The 22,081-nt window shown below is 46.3% G+C and overlaps 1 protein-coding gene across 1 annotated transcript in view; it reads right to left on the bottom strand.

Annotated features, from left to right (window-relative positions):
• HOATZ (HOATZ cilia and flagella associated protein) overlaps positions 1 to 22,081 on the bottom strand; it is a 39,544-nt gene that overhangs the window by 3,804 nt on the left and 13,659 nt on the right. The window contains exons 4-5 of the mRNA XM_073585131.1: positions 7,036 to 7,095; positions 2,921 to 2,973 (exon numbers count right to left, since the gene is read on the bottom strand). Coding sequence (XP_073441232.1) covers positions 2,921 to 2,973; positions 7,036 to 7,095 — 113 coding nt within the window. The remainder of the gene's footprint in view (positions 1 to 2,920; positions 2,974 to 7,035; positions 7,096 to 22,081) is intronic.

Raw genomic sequence — 22,081 nt, 5'->3', positions numbered from 1 at the left:
CTTGACAAAGACCCATACTTGTACTAGGGTTTGCAGTGTTCGTGTCACTTCTGTCTTTGCGATGAATCCATAAAGCACGTCGATCATCATTGTATTACACAAAACAGACGCATCCTTGAATACCGCCATTGTGCTTTATAATTCCGTCCTTGTTATATGATGTTATTAACATTGACCCAAACACCTAGAACAGCAGCAAGGTTGGTAAATCTTTTTCTTGATGTTGATTAAATGGCTACGGGATCAATACCGAGGTCTTGTTCTGCTCACACAAACAGAAAGCTGAACGGCAAATAAACCTCAGCCTCGGCTCGTTCATGGTAAAAGTGAAAACTATGCTTCTTCCAAATCAGAATCTGTATGTGAGTTTTCTAATTGTCTCTGGTAAAACTAAACCAGCAGAAGTTTCAACAGAAAAAATACAGTGCCTTGCGAAAGTATTTGGCTCCCTGGAACTTTTCAACCTTTTCCCACATATCATGCTTCAAACATAAAGTTACCAAATGTAAATTTTTGGTGAAGAATCAACAACAAGTGGAACACAATTGTTTAGTTGAACAATATTTATTGGTTATTTTAAAATTTTGTGGAAATTCAAAAACTGAAAAGTGGGGCGTGCAATATTATTCAGCCCCTTTACTTTCAGTGCAGCAAACTCACTCCAGAAGTTCAATGTGGATCTCTGAATGATCCAATGTTGTCCTAAATGACTAATGATGATAAATATAATCCACCTGTGTGTAGTCAAGTCTCCGTATAAATGCACCTGCTCTGTGATAGTCTCAGGGTTCTGTTTGAAGCACAGAGGGCATCATGAAGACCAAGGAACACAACAGGCAGGTCTGTGATACTGTTGTGGAGAAGTTTAAAGCCGGATTTGGATAAAAAATGATTTCCAAAACATTAAACATCCCAAGGAGCACTGTGCAAGTGATCATATTGAACTGGAAGGAGTATCATACCACTGCAAATCTACCAAGAGCCGGCCGTCCCTCGAAACTTTCATCTCAAACAAGGAGAAGACTGATCAGAGATGCAGATAAGAGGTCCATGATCGCTCTGGATGAACAGCAGAGATCTACAGCTGAGGTGGGTCAGTCTGTCCATAGGACAACAATCAGTTGTACACTACACAAACCTGGCCATTATGGAAGAGTGGCAAGAAAGCCAATTCTCAAAAATATCCATAAAAAGTGTCTTTTAAAGTTTGCAACAAGCCACCTTGGAGACACACCTAATGTGTGGAAGAAGGTGCTCTAGTCAGATGAAACCAAAATCGAACTTTTTTGCAACAATGCCAAACGATATGTTTGGCGTAAAGGCAACACAGCTCATCACCCTGAACACACTATCCCCACTGTCAAACATGGTGGTGGCAGCATCATGGTTTGACTTGCTTTTCTTCAGCAGGGACAGGGAAGATGGTTAAAATTGATGGGAAGATGGATGGAGCCAAATACAGGACCATTCTTGAAGAAAACCTGTTGGAGTCTGCAAAAGACCTGAGACTGGGATGGAGATTTGTCTTCCAACAAGACAATGATCCCAAAGATAAAGCTAAATCTACAATGGAATGGTTCACAAATAAACGTATCACAAACGATCTCCATCAAACCTCACTGAGCTCGAGCTGTTTGCCAAGGAAGAAAGGGCAAAAATTTCAGTCTCTCGATGTACAAAACTGATAGAGACATACCCCTAGAGACTTGCAGCTATAATCACAGCAAAAGGTGGCGCAACAAAGTATTAAGTTAAAAAGTTAAAGGGGCCGAATAATATTGCACGCCCCACTCTCCAGTTTTTGAATTTCTACAAAAATTTAAAATAACCAATACATTTCGTTCAACTTCACAATTGTGTCCCACTTGTTGATTCTTCACCAAAAATTTACATTTGGTATCTATGTTTGAAGCATGATATGTGGGAAAAGGTTGAAAAGTTCCAGGGGGCCGAATACTTTCGCAAGGCACTGTAAAAGAGAACCCTTTGCTTTAGGTGAATTTTATCCATCATTAACATGATTTCCTGGCATTATATGGCTTGCATCCTGCATGCATCAATCTCTATCTCATAATGACACCTGTCCCTGAGACAAGCTGCTATGACGACTCCCATACACTGCACATGCAAAGAGGTGATCCTGCTCTCCTGTCTCTATCTTACACAAACAAAGAAGCTGCAGTAACATGGAGGACATTATACAACAGTACTAAGCAGTGTAGCTGTGAAGCCAGGATTTGGGGGCAGATGGTAAAAAATCTACTAGAAGCAACAGTACACATACAAAGAAGCAGCAGTGGCATGGAAGACATTATACAATAGCAGTGTAGCTGTGAAACCAGGACTTGGACGCAGATGTAAAAAATGTACTAGAAGAAGCAGTAAACATACAAAGAAGCAGCAGCATGGAGGTCATTAAACAACAGTACTAAGCAGTGTAGCTGTAAAAACAGGTCTTTGGGGCAGATGGTAAAAAATGTACTAGAAGCAGCAGTTGTGTCTGTGCCTCTCACTTTCTGCAGCTCCCACATCCTCCTCTCCATAGACTTCTATAGGCAGCAGCTATGACCTGGCCTCTAAGTGAGCAGGCAATATGCTCTGAAGACAAATTTTATCAGTGAATTGAGAGTGAAGGGTGATTGCAGGAGGCAAGGAGTCAGAGTGAAGAAAGACTTATCTGTGCAAAGACAATGATATCATAGTCCACAGGATGAACCATACATATCAGGCAGGTGGAGGGGCCCATTACTATGAGGGGCACCTGATCCGCCAGATGAGGCAGCTGCTGGCTGCTAAATCACAGCGGAGCTGCGCAAGTTCATAGGTCGCTCCAGAGTCAGCCAAACGGTGGGGGGTATGCTGAAGAGGGGGTCCTCACTTATCACGCATTTATGGATAAGTGATAAAGGGACCAACTTACCGTCGCTCTTCTATTTGTATATTTGGTTTATGCCCAAAACACACGAGTTCTTTCTAAATGGAAGAAAGAGATACAGAATAATATGATGTAAGTGAAATCAACAATGTAATAAAGCATTAGGTAACAGTATGAGACATTCTTTTTCCTCGTGATCGGTCGGATCCCACCACTAATCACACACTATCCCTGGGATCGGGGAATATTCTGGATGTCACTGATCTGTAAAGACGGGTGTAACTATAATAAGTGCAGGGGTTGCAATTGCACCAGGACCCCAAGGGGCTCAAAAGGTGACTTTGGCCCCTAGGAAAAGACCAATACTACAAAAGGTTTACAATAATTTGGGGTCTCGTTCGAGCTTTTGCATTGGGGCCTATGAGCTTCAAGTTACGCCGCTGCCCAGAACTACAGTCAGGAGATCAAATAATGCTGTTAGAAATGATCCTACATAGTAAAGACGAGCCGGTGATGAAATGCAGACAGGAAAGCGAGTGGCCCGAGCCATCTGAACTGCATTTATCTGTCTCGGATCTGAAATTCCGCTGGATTTATATTGCATTTACGGTAACCCCGAGCACCAGAAGAATGAAGATGCTGAACGCCACTGACAGGGCGACTCCAGAGAGACGTATAAATGAAGAAAACTGTTTAGAGTGCCACCGTCCATCACGCCTGACCTAAAAGCCGCAGGAAGCCTTTAAGTAAGCGAAACGCTGCTCGGCTGTCCGATTTCACATGACCTCTTGAAATAAAGGGAGGGTGACCGCGAGGGCAATGCACACTGATAGTCCGCGCTCATCCTACCAGAACCAAGGCCCCACTGTGGCATTTTAAGGCATGTTTTAAAGGGGCTGTCCAGAATAGGTAAAAATAAAAAATCTAATATGCTGTACTCCCCATACATCTCTTCCAGCATTGCATTATAGGCAGTAGAAAAGGATTACAGGCAGGTCTGTTGCTCTAAAGAAAGCAGGGGCAGATCTCTGCCCATCTACACAAAGTGGGAACGTGTCTTTGTAGATCTAAACAAAAGAAGGGGGTATCTTTAACCATCTATACAAAGTGGGGGCGGGTCTTTGATCATCTAGACAAGTGGCGGTGGGTCTTTGACCATCTAGACAAAGTGGGTGTGGGTCTTTGATCATCTGGACAAAGTGGGGGCGGGTCTTTGATCATCTAGACAAAGTGGCGGCGGGTCTTTGACCATCTAGACAAAGCAGGGGCAGGTCTTTGACCATCTAGACAAAGCAGGGGCAGGTCTTTGACCATCTAGACAAAGCGGGGGAGGTCTTTGACCATCTAGACAAAGCGGGGGGAGGTCTTTGACCATCTAGACAAAGCAAGTGCGGGTCTGTGACCATCTAGACAAAGCAGGGGTGGGTCTTTGACCACCTAGACAAAGCAGGGGCGGGTCTGGCAGCATTGTGTTTCTTCGAGCATTAGCCCGCCACTAATCACCCTGCTTCTTCTTATATCATATGGGCCACTGATTGACTGTAGCAGCGATCAGTGCATCACTTCTATGGCCAAAGATTGGATGCTGCAGTCACATCTCTCTATGACAGGAACAGGATGTATTCAGCCACTCTGTACATCTTTGTTTTGTGACTGCTGCAGTCAATCACTGATGCATTGGACACTGCTATAGCCAGTGATTGGGGGCAGCGGTAGTCTCGCAGAAGAGAAAGCAAGAACAAGGGCGGGGGACTCAAGCAGAGCTAGAAAAGTAGTGGAAGGAGACTATGTGCCTATACAATATTTAATTTTAAAGCATTTTGGAATTTTTTTGAAAATATTTTTGGGTTGGAAAGCCCCTTCAGGCTAGCCACACTTCCCCAAATATAAGGGGTAGTTTATGGCACTACTTCTGGCATAAATATGTCTTCTGGCGCCCCGCGGGGTCAGACGTGTTGAAGTTGCAGCTAATGGTGACCCCAAACTTTTGTCTAATTCCAGACTACGGACCTTTAGAAATCAATTATAAATGTTGTGTGGCCTTGAGGACAAGTCAGAAAAAGTTCTTCAGACTTCTGACGAGCGACCGGAAACATTAAGGAGCTGGCACAGATGTGACCAACATCACCGATAAAAGAACCCAAAATGTAGACCGCAGCAAAACATCGCTGGCTACCTGCCGCTTTATATTGCTCCGTCCTGTATAAATCACACAAGCTCTTATCCCAATCATCCTCCCAAGCTTTAGGTGCCATTGTGACTCTTAAACGCTCTTGTGCGTGCGCCAATCGGCTCCGTCCAGCCAACGATGCAATATGTTCTCTGCTGCTTCACTACAAACAATAAACATTGATCAACAGAAAACTGATCCAGAGAGCAGCACAGAAGCGGTAATTACAGCTGTGGCCGCCCTGTTTGAGGAGAGCCTACCATGTATTATTAATACCGAAAAAAAAAGATCAATAAGTATCAGGACGGCAGCAGAAAATGGCAGAACGATGGCTCCATAAATCACTGCTAGCAGCTGTAGTAACGCTGGCGGGATGATGTTCCCCGGCCCACGCAGCCGCCGCGCTGCAGCATCAATCTGTGATGATTGCATTTCCTCGTTAACTATAATGCAAATTGCTTATTATAACTTGTGATAAATCGGCTCAGAGTCAGCACATAATGGTGGAAGACGCGCCACGCCGCCCCGAGGAGACCGTAAAAAGGAAATGTGTGTGCTCTGCTCCAGCATGGAAACCCACAAATGCTGCATGGGATTTAGTTAAACTGTAATTCTTTGCTAGGGCACCATTTAAGGGGGTATTCCCATCTCGCACCTCTGGATCCCCCACCTATCTCAACAATAGGGCCCCGTCTCGCGCCAGGAATGGAGCGGTAGCAACAGATGCACATCAACAAAGAGAAGAAATACAAGGCTCTTCTGTTTGATAGCATAGCCAGAAGTAGATGAGCGGACACAGAAGATGCGCGGCCCCAGGAGAAGATGCGCGGCCCCAGGAGAAGATGCGCGGCCCCAGGAGAAGATGCGCGGCCCCAGGAGAAGATGCGCGGCCCCAGGAGAAGATGCGCGGCCCCAGGAGAAGATGCGCGGCCCCAGAAGATGCGCAGCCCAAGGAGAGGATGCGCGGCCCCAGGAGAAGATGCGCGGCCCCAGGAGAAGATGCGCGGCCCCAGGAGAAGATGCGCGGCCCCAGGAGAAGATGCGCGGCCCCAGGAGAAGATGCGCGGCCCCAGGAGAAGATGCGCGGCCCCAGGAGAAGATGCGCGGCCCCAGGAGAAGATGCGTGGCCCCAGGAGAAGATGCGCGGCCCCAGAAGATGCGCAGCCCAAGGAGAGGATGCGCGGCCCCAGGAGAAGATGCGTGGCCCCAGGAGAAGATGCGCGGCCCCAGGAGAAGATGCGCGGCCCCAGGAGAAGATGCGCGGCCCCAGGAGAAGATGCGCGGCCCCAGGAGAAGATGCGCGGCCCAAGCACAAGATGCGCGGCCCAAGCACAAGATGCGCGGCCCAAGCACAAGATGCGTGGCCCCAGAAGATGCACAGCCCCAGAAGATGCACAGCCCCAGAAGATGCACAGCCCCAGAAGATGCACAGCCCCAGAAGATGCACAGCCCCAGAAGATGCACAGCCCCAGAAGATGCGCAGCCCCAGAAGATGCGCAGCCCCAGAAGATGCGCAGCCCCAGAAGATGCGCTGCCCCAGGAGAAGATAAGCGGCCCCAGAAGTAGAGGCGCGTCCCCAGAAGAAGATGTGATATTCCAGAAGTAGATGAGCAGCCCCAGAAGTAGATGAGCGGCCCCAGAAGTAGAGGCGTGGCCCCCAGAAGAAGAGCAGCCCCAGAAGTAGATGAGCGGCCCCAGAAGTAGATGAGCGGCCCCAGAAGTAGAGGAGTGGCCCCAGTCGAAGACGTGCGGCCCTCAGTCTGCTCAATTGTCACAGTGGAGGCTACAGGCTGAGTAGTAGGCAAGCGATGCACTGCTATAAAGACTCATGTCACCATGGCTTTATCAAAACTATTAGGAGAAAGTGCCAAATCATTTATGGCGTTGGTTCCTAAAGGACAGGACAATTGACATACTGTACATGTATGTGGGTCTGGGAGTATATGTAGCACACAGATATTCATTATTTGTGGTATTATGTTATAACTACCTTAATACGATCTTCTCTTTGCTTTTTCAGCAGCGCAATGATTTCTTCCCTTCTTTTAGCCTTTACAAAACAAAATATAGCAAAACTGTTACCTTCATACAAAACTGCAGTACCGAACACAACGAGATGTTGTGCTGTTTTTGGAATAAAAAAAAACAAAACAAAAAACAAACAGTGATCCCATTTTCTGCTTTTGGACAAACCCTTTACACATCTCACAATTCAAGGTTAAATGACCTAAGTGATCACTGTCGTTTCAACACTCATATTGTGGACAAAGCAATAAGTACTTTATTAACCAAAATTAAAATTTCCCTAAAGTGCCGGCCATTAGGTGTCCCCTTTCTCTGAAATTTGCTGTTAACTGCCTGTTGTCAAGATTAATTCACCTGTAGCAACCCTGACACTTAAATGGATTACAGGCAGTTAAAGGTGGGAAAGTCTTTGTAAGACGGACAAAGATCTGCCCGCTTTCTGTAGCCTTCCACAGAAAGTGGAGGCGGGTCTTTCTCGCTATACAGAATGCGAGGGGCGGGTCTTTCTTGCTCTACAGAAAGCGAGGGCGGATCTTTAACTCTGCTCCTACTCACCTGTCTGACAAATTGCATACAGACAAAAAATAAATGGGCTTTCAACCTAGGACAGGTAAGTTATTGGACAATGACAAGAGCAGTACATGCTAAGAGGTGAGGCAAAGGACGTTTTGCACCTATAGTACTGGAAGAATGCTGATCACAAAGAACTGCCTACTGAAAAAGAGTGTATAGCAAGTTTGTAATAGAGTAGGAGAATGAGGACAGTTATCGGACGTATTAAACTGGAATGTGCACAACAAGCAGTTTTACGTTGTGGGACGCGAGAACAAGACCATGAGCTTCAGGTACTGTATGAAATTGATGGAATACACTAGGGACTGCATCACTACTGCCAGCTGTCTAAATGTCCCAGGATAGCACTGCTTTGAGCCCACCATCCAACGATATGTATGACCACTTTAATTGCTTTATGTACGCTCTTGTCTTGGTGTCAGTCATCATATCAGTGGCCAATGAAGAATTGTCCTGACATCTGATGGGCCAGTCTGACTCTTATTGTCCTGAGCAGAGAAATATTGCCCTGGTAAAGAGCGATCACTCACTTCATGGATCTCTTAGTTTCAGCATTGTTATATGTCATGTAATTACTCGGTGGCCATTTATACCCAGATTTCCCAATAATAATCTTCTTATGAACAGCAGAAATGTTTATCTATGTTCTGATTGCTGTAATCTCATCGGGCAAGCGGCAGAGTTCATTAACCTGAGTGATGGGGCAGATCAATGAGGGCAGTAACGTAGAGCCCAGCGTCCTATAAATCACCAACCAATGCATGACCAACCCAATTATACCTGGTATGTTACCAACACACAGAGATACCCAACCGGATCCAATCCTGTAAATCTCTACAATGTTGTATCCCACCTTTACCTCGGTGTCACAATTACAGCCAATCCTATGAATCCCTTCAAGTGGAAAAATAATCTTTTGCACACAGACCGACCCAATCAGACTCATTCTTTTAAAACATTTCAATCTCATATCCCTCATGCGTGATCCAAACAGATCCAGTCTTATAAATCCCCTCAATCTTGTATCTCACCAATACGTGAGCAATCAAATCAGATCTAATCCTATATATCCCCTCAGTCTTGTATACCATCCAACACATGGAGCAACCCAATCACATTCAATCATTTCAATCTTGTTTACTACCAAGACGATTGATCCAGTCAGATCCAATTATACAAATCACTTCAATTTTGTATGTTATGAATTAATAGACTCAATCACATCCAATCCCATAAATCGCTCCAATTTTGCATCTCACAAATACACTGGCCTCCCAATCAGATGCGATCCTATAAGGGCCCCGTCACACATAGCGATCTCGCTAGCGAGATCGCTGCTGAGTCACAAGTTTTGTGACACAACAGCGATCTCACCAGCGAGATCCCTGTGTGTGACAGCAATCAGCGACCGGCCCCCCCTGCCGGTATCGCTGATCTCTGCAAGAGACCTCTGGACATATTTTTCGTCACTGATCTCTCGCTGGCTAGCACGCATTGCTGCGTGTGACAGGCGGGAGACGCGTGTCCCTTGGATACCCGATGTGTACGTTGGTTACCAGCGAGTTACAGGTGCCGCCGCCTCACGCTGGGGACCAGGAGCCCGCGGAGTGTGTACCTTAATTGCCGCCGCTGCACAAAGGGGACCAGGAGGCAGCAGGACGCCGCCAGGAGAGGCCGGGGATGCAGGCGTGCCCTCTGCTGGTGGAGGACTGGAACAGCAGGCACACTTGTCCGCTGCGCCCGGGCTCGCTCCTCACCTCGGCGTCGGCGTGCTGATTGCTGGTGAAGCTGTCTGTGTGACAGCTCACCAGCGATCACATAGCGACTTATTAGCGATCCTGACACGTTGATATCGTTGTCGGGATCGCTGGTAAGTTGCTATGTGTGACTCCAGCTTTAATCCCCTCAATCTTGTATCCTTGTGGTCAACACAATCACAGCTAATCCTATAAATCACTTTTATCTCTGAAACTTTAGAGCCAAAAGCCATGTCACCCGACTCCCCCTTTCGACCGAGCACTCCTATGTTCCCTATGAGAAAGCAGCTGACTGACAATGGCCGGTGGCGTATCTCAGGGAGAACAATGTGATCGGCAGTCTGCCATAGGACATGCCTGATCGGCATATCCCGACCATCAGTCGGCCAGTGCCCACATATAGAATAGACCATTGGCCAATATGGGGGGGGGGGGTTCGGCTGAGATATGCCTGATTTTTATGGCCAACTTTAAGAAAACCAAGCAGATCCAATTATATAGATCACCAAAAATTTGTACCCCACCAATATATGAACAACGTAATCAGATCTAATCCTATATATCCACTCAATCGTGTATGCCCCCAATGGCCATGGAATGGCCCAATACCCTTCAATCTTGTATGCCACCAATACATGAGCAACCCGGTCAGATCTAATCCTTTTAAATCACTTCAAACTGTATCCAGTCAATAGATGGGTGACCCAAGTGGATATAATCCTACAAATTCCTTCAATTTTAAATGCCACTAATACACAAACGAAGAACAGAAATGGAAAGATGTGGGTCAACTGCACTGCTGGTGACCAATAGAAGGATCTAGGAGGCCGAAGAATATTCTATGTGGTATATTAAGGTGTTTCTCAGTCATCCGACTTCTTCAACAGGATCTCCATTGTGGGTTTGCAGCAGCTGACGTTTCTGAGCCACTATAACCATTGTGTTTCAGCACCTTCTCACACCCCATTTATCCCCAGTCACCGGATTGTTAACCACTTGCCTTGGTCCGTTTGATTTTCTGGTGCTCCACGTCGGCCTTTGCATGTAGCCAAGAGTGATCCATCCACTGTATTTCCAAGGCCTATATAGAGGGTCCCTAGAGACACACCTGTGCCTTGGTACTGACGGAGTTTGAGACTTGCAGTTTGTGTGTGCACAGCTCCAGGACGTCTCCTGCTTGTCTATGGTTTCCAGTCTCTGAGTTACTTGTCTGCGGTTTCTAGTAACCTTGCTACCTACCTACCTGCAGTTTCCAGTATTGCCAACTACTAATAGTTTACATCCTATGTGTCCGAGTTCCGCGGGCTCCATATGGCTGCTGTATCGACGCCTGTGTGCCCACCTGGACCTTGGGCTTAGAGGCTCTACCTCGCCGCGTGAGCCCGCTCTACGTAACACGGATGAGACCCTATTGCATCTTATATTGTTGCTTCAGCATTTTCCACTAATATTTAGATGACCTAGAAAGATTGAGTCATTCAATCTTGCATCCCACCAATACCCGGAGCGACCTGATCACATCTAATCCTATAAACCGCTTCAATGCAGTATGCCACCAGTACAGTCATGGCCAAAAGTTTTGAGAATGACACAAATATTAATTTTTACAAAGTCTACTGCTTCATTTTTTCTAATGGCAATTTGCATATACTCCAGAATGTTATAAAGAGTGATCAGCTTAACAGCAATTACTTGCAAAGTCAATATTTGCCTAGAAAATGAACTTTATCCCCCAAAACACATTTCAACATCATTGCAGCCCTGCCTTAAAAGGACCAGCTAACATCGTTTCAGTGATTGCTCCATTAACACAGGTGTAGGTGTTGATGAGGACAGGGCTGGAGATCTGTTATGAATGAGTCACCGTAGGAGGCAGACACAAAAATAGAAGCTATGTCCAGAAAACCAGAGAAGTTGGCAACTATCAGATTGCAGACCCCTGAACCTATCAACACAACTAGCAGTAGCCGTGGTGGGTTCCTACGATGCCCTAGACCCCTCGATCACAGCCGGAGCGCTAAATAGCCTAAAGACAGAAAAGGAAATCTAAACTGCCCCAGAGCAGACCCCAAAGTAAAAGGCAGCCTCTAACATATAATGACGGTGAAGCAAGATGAAAAAACACTCACACAGATAGAAAGATAGGCTGAGCAAACGATGGGGCCCAAGCTAGCTAAACAGAACAGGAAAGGAAGGTTGCTGTCTGCAATCTGCCAAAACCCTATCAAAGACATAAGCCAACAAGCTGATATGAAAAAGACCCTGAAGCAGCTAGGCTTCAAAAACTAAATCAGCACTTAGGTATTTTCAGAAGACAGAGCTAAAGGAATTCAGCACAACCCAGCAGGGAATGGCAGAAATCCAGAAAAACAAAGCAAAACAAAGTCTAAGCACAAATGCAAAAAGCCGAGCAGAAAACTTAGCTTTAGAGGAGCAGGAATTCAGACTGGTCTCCAAGGATCCCACAGAGAAATCACCCGCAGGGCAGAAGGGCGTCGGCAGCCTTATATCCAGTCAGTAACTCCACTCAGCCAATCATCATCATCATCAGACTCAGGTGTTTGATAATCAGGCTCACTACCTTTCTTTACCAGAAGAGGGAGTTCCTCGGGCCTCAGTAGTGAAGGGGAAAATGAACTCAACAGTACCTCCCCTTTGAGGAGGGGTCACCGAACCCTCAACCACGCCACCAGGGCGATCAGGGTGAGCCCGATGAAAGGCACGCACCAATCTTTTGGCATGAATATCAGAGGCAGAGACCCAAGAATTATCCTCCTGACCATAACCCTTCCACTTACCCAAATACTGGAGTCTCCGTCTAGCCAGACGGGAATCCAGTACTTTCTCTACCTCATATTCCATGTTACCTTCAACCAATACAGGGTCTGGAGTGGAGGTGCCACCCCCGGAACAACAGGTTCAACAAACCTCTTCAACAAAGATTTATGGAACACATTATGGATTTTAAATGTGACAGGAAGAGCCAAACTTAGGAGAAGCCACCTTCATAGCAATATTTTTTGATGATAACCACACCATATCACCAACCTTAAACTGGGGACCAATGGTCCTATGTCGGTTGGAAAACCGCTGGGCCTTTTCCTGGGAGAGAGATAACTTATCCACCACTTGGTCCCAGATCTGGTGCATTCTCTCCACCACAGTGTTAACACCTGGGCAGGCAGAGGGCTCCACCTGCCCTGAAGAAAATCGAGGATGAAACCCAAAGTTACAAAAAAAAGGTGACATCAAAGTGGCAGAACTAGCTCTATTATTTAAAGCAAATTCGGCCAAGGGCAAAAATGAAACCCAATCATCCTGATCAGCAGAAATAAAACATCTCAAATATGACTCCAAGGTCTGGTTTGTTCTCTCTGTCTGCCCATTGGTCTGAGGGTGAAAAGCAGAGGAGAAGGACAACTGAATTCCCAGCTTGGAACAGAAAGTTCTCCAAAATCTAGACACAAACTGGACTCCGCTGTCAGATACAATGTTCTCAGGAATCCCGTGCAAGCGAACCACCTGTTGTAAAAACAGGGGCACCAACTCAGAGGAAGACGGCAACTTAGGGAGTGGTACAAGATGAACCATCTTAGAGAACCTATCACAAATCACCCAAATAACAGTCATCTTTTGAGAGACAGGCATATCAGAGATGAAATCCATTGAAATATGGGTCCATGGCCTCTTGGGGACAGGCAAAGGCATCAACAACCCACTAGAGCGAGAACACGATTTAGACCGGGAGCACGTCCCACAGGACTGCACAAAATTCCTGACATCACGAGACAAGGAGGGCCACCAAAAAGACCGACTCACCAGATCTCTAGTACCAAAAATACCTGGATGACCAGCCAAAGCAGAGCAATGAACTTCAGACATCACTCTCTTCTTCCACTGGTCAGGAACATACAACTTTCCACTGGGACAATGCTCAGGTTTGTCCTCCTGGAACTCTTCCAGAGCACGTCTCAAATCGGGCGAGATGGCAGAAAGAACTACCCCTTCGCCTAAGATGGTAGCAGGCTTGGTCACCACAGGAGAATCAGCAAAGAAGCTCCTAGAGAGGGCGTCTGCCTTGACATTCTTTGTTCCAGGAAGAAAAGAAACCACAAAATCAAAACGTGTAAAAACAAGGCCCACCTAGCCTGTCTAGGGTTCAAGCGCTTAGCCGACTCTAGGTAAATCAAATTCTTGTGGTCAGTGAGGACCACGACTTGATGCTTAGCTCCCTCCAACCAATGTCTCCACTCCTCAAATGCCCATTTCATGGCCAACAGTTCCCGATTCCCCACATCATAGTTACGTTCAGATGGAGAGAACTTTCGGGAAAAGAAAGCACAGGGATTCATTTTAGATGTTACAGGATCCTTTTGGGACAAAACAGCTCCTGCACCAATCTCAGAAGCATCCACCTCTACCTGGAACGGAAGTGAGACATCAGGTTGCCACAAAACCGGGGCGGAGGTGAATCTTTGCTTCAGCTCCTGAAAGGAAGAAACAGCCTCCGGAGACCAATTTAACACATCAGCACCCTTCTTAGTCAAATCAGTCAATGGCTTGGCAATACTAGAAAATTTTGCTATAAATTTCCGATAAGGCTGAGTTCACACGTGGCGTTTTTTTCGCGTTTCCGCGGCGGTTTTAACCGCGCGATTTTGCCGCGAAAACGCGAAAAATAAGCATCCCATGCATTCCTATGGGATTCCGCAATGCTGTGCTAATGCTGCGGTTTTTACCGCGGCGGAATCGCTTCGTGGTAAAAACCGCAGCATGGTCATTAATTTGCGGAATCGCGGCGATCCCGCACCCATAGGAATGCATTGTTCCGCTTACTTTCCGCATGTGGCTGTGCACACCATGCGGAAAGTAAGCAGAACAATTGCGGATGGTACCCACGGTCCGGAGGAGAGGAGACTGTCCTCCGGGCTTTGGGTACCATATCCCTTTAAAAAATAGAATTTAAAATAAAAAATATTGTTATTCTCACCCTCCGACGTCCCGCGCAGCCTTCCCGCCTCTCTCCACGCTCTCGTTCCCAGTAGTCCTTTGCGAAAATGCTCGCGATGACGTCCCTTCTCGCGGGATCGCGAAGTCTCGCGGTCATTCGCGAGACGTCGCGATCCCGCGAGAACTGACGTCATCGCGGGCATTTTCGCAAAGGACTACTGGGAACGGCTGCGCGGGACGTCGGAGGGTGAGAATAACAGTATTTTTTTTTTTACATTTTATCTTTTACTACTGATGCTGCATAGGCGGCCTCAGTAGTAAAAAGTTGGTCACACTCGTCAAACACTATGTTTGACGAGTGTGACCAATCTGTCAATCAGTTCTCCAAGCGATGCTCCAGATCGCTTGGAGAACGCTAGCATTTTGCAAGCCAATTACGCTTGCAAAATGCTAGTTTTTCCGCAGGAAAATCGCGGGAATTTAAAATGCGATTTTCCCGCTGACTGGAATTCCGGAATTCTCACGGTAATTTCCGCGAGAGTTCCGGTACGTGTGCACTTAGCCTAAAAATGAGCAAAACCCAAAAACTTCTGGAGGGCCTTCAAAGAAGTGGGCTGAACCCAATCGTAAATGGCCTGTACCTTGGCCGGGTCCATTTTAATAGTTGACGGGGACAAAATAAATCCCAAAAAAGAAATCCTCTGTACTCCAAAAAGGCATTTAGATCCTTTGACATACAGGGAATTCTCCCTCAAGATCCGGAACACAGTCCGAATATGTTCCACATGAGAATCCCAATCCTTGGAGAAGATCAAAATATCATCCAGATAGATAATCAAAAATTTATCGACAAAATCTCGGAAAATATCGTTCATGAAGCACTGGAAGACAGAAGGGGCATTAGTGTGCCCAAAAGGCATCACCAGGTACTCAAAATGTCCCTCCGGAATATTAAACGCCATCTTCCATTCATCCCCATGCTTAATGCGAATAAGATTATATGCCCCCCTGAGGTCAAGCTTGGTAAACCAGCAAGCACCTTTAACTCTGGAGAATAGATCAGAAATCAGGGGTAACGGATACTGATATTTAACAGTAATTTTGTTGAGGGCACGATAATCAATACAAGGTCTTAATGATCCATCCTTTTTGGCTACAAAAAAAAAACCGGCACCTAAGGGTGACGAGGATGGTCTAATATGACCCTTCTCCAACGCCTCATTAATATAGGATCGCATAGCCTTGTGCTCGGGTACAGATAAATTGAAGAGCCGACCCTTGGGAAATTTACACCCCGGGCTCAGTTCAATTGCACAGTCATAACTCCTATGAGGAGGCAGAGACGCAGACTCATTCTCACTAAATACATCATAAAAGTCAGCCAAATAATCAGGAACATCATGCGACTGAGGAGAGGTGGAAAACACCGGAGCCTCACTAAAGGCACACCGACAACCCAAACTCACCACAGACACAGATTTCCAATCCAAAACTGGATTATGAATTTGTAACTAGGGAAACCCCAGAACAATAGTATCATGCAACACCAAAAATCTGCAATTTTCTTGATGGTCTGGGGCGACCCGCATTACCACCTGGGTCCAAAACTGACGTTTATTTTTAGCCAAAGGAGTAGCATCAATCCCCCTCAAAGGGATAGGCGTCTGCAGAGGTGTCATCGGAAATCCACAACGTTTAGCAAAATCCAAGTCCATTAGGTTTAGGGCCGCTCCCGAATCCACAAAAGCCTTGGCGGAAAATGTGGACAGGGAGCAGATCAGAGTAATAGCCAGAAGAAACTTAGGTTGAACACCACCAACAGAAAACGTGTGTGCAAAGCGTTTCTCTCGTTTAGGACAGACAGAAATAATATGCGAGGCATCTCCACAGAAAAAACATAACTTATTACGCCTTCTGAACTCCTGACGCTGCTCTCTGGAAAAAACTCTATCACATTGCATAGGTTCAGACATTTGTTCAACAGGTGGCAACACCTCTCGTGCAGCTTTGCGTTCGCGCAAACGCCGATCAACCTGAATGGCTAATGACATAGAATCGTCAAGACCAGAGGGAACAGGAAATCCCTCCATAGTATCTTTTACGGTTTCTGACAACCCCTTCCGAAAGAGAGCAGCCAAGGCATTATCATTCCAGGTAGTAAGTACTGCCCACTTTCGGAATTTTTGACAGTACAATTCTGCAGAATCACGACCCTGGTTCAATGCCAGCAGGGTCTTTTCAGCCTGATCAATGGCATTAGGTTCGTCATACAACAACCCCAAGGCCTGAAAAAATGCGTTCACATTAGTCAGAATAGGATCATCTGGTTTCAAAGAAAACGCCCAATCCTGGGGATCGCCACGCAGCAAAGAGATGACAATTTTAACCTGCTGCGCGGAGCTCCCTGACGAGTTAGGCTTCAAGGCAAAAAATAATTTACAATTATTTTCGAAATTCAAAAATTTAGACCGATCCCCAAAAAATACATTAGGTGTAGGAATCTTTGGTTCAGCAGCATGTGAATGAGCAAGGTAGGCGGAAATTCCCCGCACTTCCGCAGCTTCCGCAGACAATTGCTTTATCTCCATTGAGAGAGAAAAAAAATTCCCCCTACGGTCTCAGAGATATAGAGGAAAAAATATACACACTTTTTTTTTTATACAATTCTTTCCTGCTATTGAGTACCCTAGGATCTGCGGTATGGCGGGTGATTCTGTTATGAATGAGTCACCGTAGGAGGCAGACACAAAAATAGAAGCTACGTCCAGAAAACCAGAGAAGTTGGCAACTATCAGATTGCAGACCCCTGAACCTATCAACACAACTAGCAGTAGCCGTGGGGGGTTCCTACGATGCCCTAGACCCCTCGATCACAGCCGGAGCGCTAAATAGCCTAAAGACAGAAAAGGAAATCTAAACTGCCCCAGAGCAGACCCCAAAGTAAAAGGCAGCCCCCAACATATAATGACGGTGAAGCAAGATGAAAAAACACTCACACAGATAGAAAGATAGGCTGAGCAAACGATGGGGCCCAAGCTAGCTAAACAGAACAGGAAAGGAAGGTTGCTGTCTGCAATCTGCCAAAACCCTATCAAAGACATAAGCCAACAAGCTGATATGAAAAAGACCCTGAAGCAGCTAGGCTTCAAAAACTAAATCAGCACTTAGGTATTTTCAGAAGACAGAGCTAAAGGAATTCAGCACACCCCAGCAGGGAATGGCAGAAATTCAGAAAAACAAAGCAAAACAAAGTCTAAGCACAAATGCAAAAAGCCGAGCAGAAAACTTAGCTTTAGAGGAGCAGGAATTCAGACTGGTCTCCAAGGATCCCACAGAGAAATCACCCGCAGGGCAGAAGGGCGTCAGCAGCCTTATATCCAGTCAGTAACTCCACTCAGCCAGTCATCATCATCAGACTCAGGTGTTTGATAATCAGGCTCACTACCTTTCTTTACCAGAAGAGGGAGTTCCTCGGGCCTCAGTAGTGAAGGGGAAAATGAACTCACAACAGAGATCAATCTGTCATGATTAAGTAAGAATGACACCACTGGACACTTTAAAAGGAGGCTGGTGCTTGGCATCATTGTTTCTCTTCTGTTAACCATAGTTATCTCTAAAGAAACACATGCAGTCATCATTGCGCTGCACAAAAATGGCCTAACAGGGAAGAGTATCGCAGCTAGAAAGATTGCACCTCAGTCAACAATCTATCGCATCATCAAGAACTTCAAGGAGAGAGGTTCCCTTGTTGCCAAAAAGGCTCCAGGGCGCCCAAGAAAGACCAGCAAGCGCCAGGACCGTCTCTTAAAAGTGTTTCAGCTGCAGGATCAGCCACCAGCAGTGCAGAGCTTGGTCAGGAATGGCAGCAGGCAGGTGTGAGTGCATCTGCACGCACTGTGAGGCGGAGACTCTTGGAGCAAGGCCTGGTCTCAAGGAGGGCAGCAAAGAAGCCACTTCTCTCCAGGAAAAACATCATGGACAGACTGATATTCTGCAAGAGGTACAGGGAGTGGACTGCTGAGGATTGGGGTAAAGTCATTTTCTCTGATGAATCCCCTTTTCGATTGTTTGGGACATCTGGAAAACGGCTTATTCGGAGAAGACCAGGTGAGAGCTACCACCAATCTTGTCTCATGCCAACTGTCAAGCATCCTGAAACCATTCATGTGTGGGGTGGTTTCTCAGCCAAGGGAATGGGCTCTCTCTCAGTCTTGCCTAAAAACACAGCCATGAATAAAGAATCGTACCAGAATGTCCTCCAAGAGCAACTTCTCCCAACCGTCCAAGAGCAGTTTGGCGATCAACAATGCCTTTTTCAACATGATGGAGCACCTTGCCATAAAGCAAAGGTGATAACTAAATGGCTCAGGGAACAAAACATAGAGATTTTGGGACCATGGCCTGGAAACTCCCCAGATCTTAATCCCATTGAGAACTTGTGGTCAATCATCAAGAGACGGGTGGACAAACAAAAACCTTCAAATTCAGACAAAATAAAAGCATTGATTTTGCAAGAATGGACTGCTATCAGTCAGGATTTGTTCCAGAAGTTGATTGAGAGCATGCCAGGGAGAATTGCTGAGGTCCTGAAGAAGAAGGGTCAACACTGCAAATAATGACTTGCTGCATTAACTCATTGTAACTGTCAATATAACCTTTTGTTACTCAGAATATGATTGCAATTATATTTCTGTATGTGATAAAAACATCTGACAAACACACATAAAAACCAGAGGGCAGCAGATCATGTGAAAATATAATATTTGAGTCATTCTCAAAACTTTTGGCCATGACTGTACATGAGTATTGGGCTACCAACCAGACAGTAGGGGCTTCAGTGCTCGCCAAGCACCGTGGGACCCCCTTAAATAGCTGAATCTGACTCCAATCAGTTATTTTAACCCATGAAGCGTAAACCACCCTGTATATAACTACGTATCAGCTAGGAATGTGGAGAAATGTGAAATCCCATCAGATGTGAACAGTACTAAAATGGTTAAATCCATCGATGGCAGCAGCGACTCTGCTCCTCCGCTGATCCAATTTGGAAAGAAATGTTTAATGTTTCCTAATGGACCTGAGAACTGCTGCTGCAATTAATTGGAAGCGCGGATTTGCTGACTTGCAGAACGCACCATGCTGCACAGCTCAGCTTCTTCAGGAGATACTATAAAGAGGTGTACGGCTGGCATGGGGCCCAGGGGCTCTTTTTATATTAAAGAGAAAGAATTTTATTGGACTAAGAGCAGATTTACCAAGTTTTAGATGATGGGGGACACGCCAGTGGGCCGGGGTCTTATACAGTGAACATAAAGCAGATGAGATGTGCTAATATTACAGTGACCCAGTACCGATGAGTACAAAGATCTAGTGACTGAGGTGAAACTCGACCGAGCAGTTGTGTGCTTTCAGTACAGAGATGATTGTAAGCTGCTGCCAAGCACCTAAGGCGGCGGCTTATCGCCTGGCGGCAAAAAAAATAAAAAAGAGGGCTTATAATTCAACATGGTTGATACTTCTCTTTCTGATGTCATCCAGTGACATGGAGATTTGGGAGGTCGCCATTCCCATGTAGAGTCATTTTTCCATGCGGATCATGTATGTGTTACTTGCACTCGTACAGTTGGATTTGCACAAGAGAATTCCTGGATGGATTTTGAAGACACAATGAAATTCGGGAGAAGTATTTATGCCGTACCCTGGTCCTCCTCTCCAGGGTACAGACAGACGGGAGACTCGCTTACTCCAGATTCCCAGCTGCGTCCGATCACTGGGAGAATTCATTACACGACATTCGCACTTCCACGGTAAAAGGATTGCGGGACATCAAACTCACGGCGTGCATGTATAATCTAATAGAGGTTATTATGGGAATTGGGCCGTCAGTATTCGTTAGGTTAATGATGGAGATAGGACGACATCAGGGAGGGATTTAATTACAGCAGTGGTTTAACCCTGTCCCTGCCAACATCCAGTATCTTTATATTTAACACAAATGTATATATACATATCCACTCGTGCAAATCGCAGAAGGCCCTCGATAAAAGCGAAACCGCACCGGGTGCCCCCATAATAAAGCAAAGGAGACAGACACTATGACAGTAGAACAACCACAGCCGCTCCCTGTGATAATGCAAAAGCCATAGATAAACCCCCCATAATAGAAGAAAGGCTAGAGATGATCACAAAAGTCACATATGTCTCCATATAGCAATGCAAGAGCCAGCGCAGCCTCCTCTCCCCAACAATGCCCCATAACAGCGCTGCCTCCTCTCCCCAACAATGCCCCATAACAGCGCTGCCTCCTCTCCCCAACAATGCCCCATAACAGCGCTGCCTCCTCTCCCCAATAATGCCCCATATAACAGTGCTGCCTCCTCTCCCCAATAATGCCCCATATACAGTGCAGCCTCCCCTCCCCCAACAATGCCCCATATACAGTGCAGCCTCCCCTCCCCCAACAATGCCCCATATACAGTGCAGCCTCCCCTCCCCCAACAATGCCCCATATACAGTGCATCCTCCCTCAACAATGCCCCATATACAGTGCAGCCTCCCCTCCCCCACAGATGTCCCCATAACAGTGCAAATGTCACAGATGCTACCACAAAAAAAAGTGTAACAGCCCCCAGATTACTGCAAAAGACATATCTGCCCCCATAACAGATACCGCATATAACAGAGCAACAAGCAATTGCCCCCATTTAACAGTGGAACACCTGCCTCGCACCCAGTGTTAAAGCAAAAGTCATAGATGCCCCAAATAACTGTGCAAAACCAGATCTGGCACATGTGGGTGCAAAACTGGATACCGCACACAGCAGTGCAAAAGCCAGATTCCCACATAATAGTGTAATAGATAACGATGCCCCCATAACATTGCAACAGTCACATTAATCTCCCCCTTCCAAGAGTCATGTACAAACACAACACTTGCGGCCCCATATAACAGTGCGGCAGCCACATATATCCCTCTCCAGGGTTGTGATACAGACGGGTACAGCGTGTGCCATATTCTCCAAAATGAGGTTTACACTACATATCAATGGCAGAATCACTGAGGTCCTCCACCATCACTGAGGACCTCCACCATCACTGATGTCCCCCACCATCACTGTGGCCCTCCACCATCACTGAGGTCCCCCACCATCAATGAGGTCCTCCACCATTTTAGGTCCCCCACCATCACTGAGGCCCTCCACCATCACTGAGGGCCTCCACCATCACTTTCTAATACTATATAGATCTAATAGGTCAGTGTAAATGTGGGAACTCTAGCAACTGAAGGATTGCGGTTCGAGACAGAAAGGCTATAGAGTGAGAAAATCCCATCTTGGATGGTTGAAGTTTATAGCCTGGGGTCTATGTTCACAGCCTCATACAAAATAATGGAATTACAGCCGTGTACGATGCTCTCGGGGGACCTGTTACTATAAAAAGTCATCGCTCCTCAGGGAGTGCACTCACTTTCAGTATTTCAGTATCTTCCTCTGGGAAGAGTCGTATGGTGGTTACACCTGTGGGGACTCTGGTAATTAAAAATCTCTATGAACGAGCCGACAATCAGAGGACTTCAGTGGGAAGTGACCTGCACTTGAAGGAAAAGGAAATAATGCATTTATGATAGAATAAGCCCACACTAATGTCATTGTGGTGACAGATGCTCATGTTACACATCTGATTTGGCTCGGCAGGGCTTCTCCACCTTCCCCTATGGCGGCTGCCCTCTGC

Source organism: Dendrobates tinctorius, unplaced genomic scaffold, assembly GCF_039654945.1.
Source record: "Dendrobates tinctorius isolate UK_male_01 unplaced genomic scaffold, ASM3965494v1 ptg000086l, whole genome shotgun sequence".
Taxonomy (NCBI): Eukaryota; Metazoa; Chordata; class Amphibia; order Anura; family Dendrobatidae; genus Dendrobates; species Dendrobates tinctorius.
This window is presented reverse-complemented; position numbering and strand designations above follow the sequence as displayed.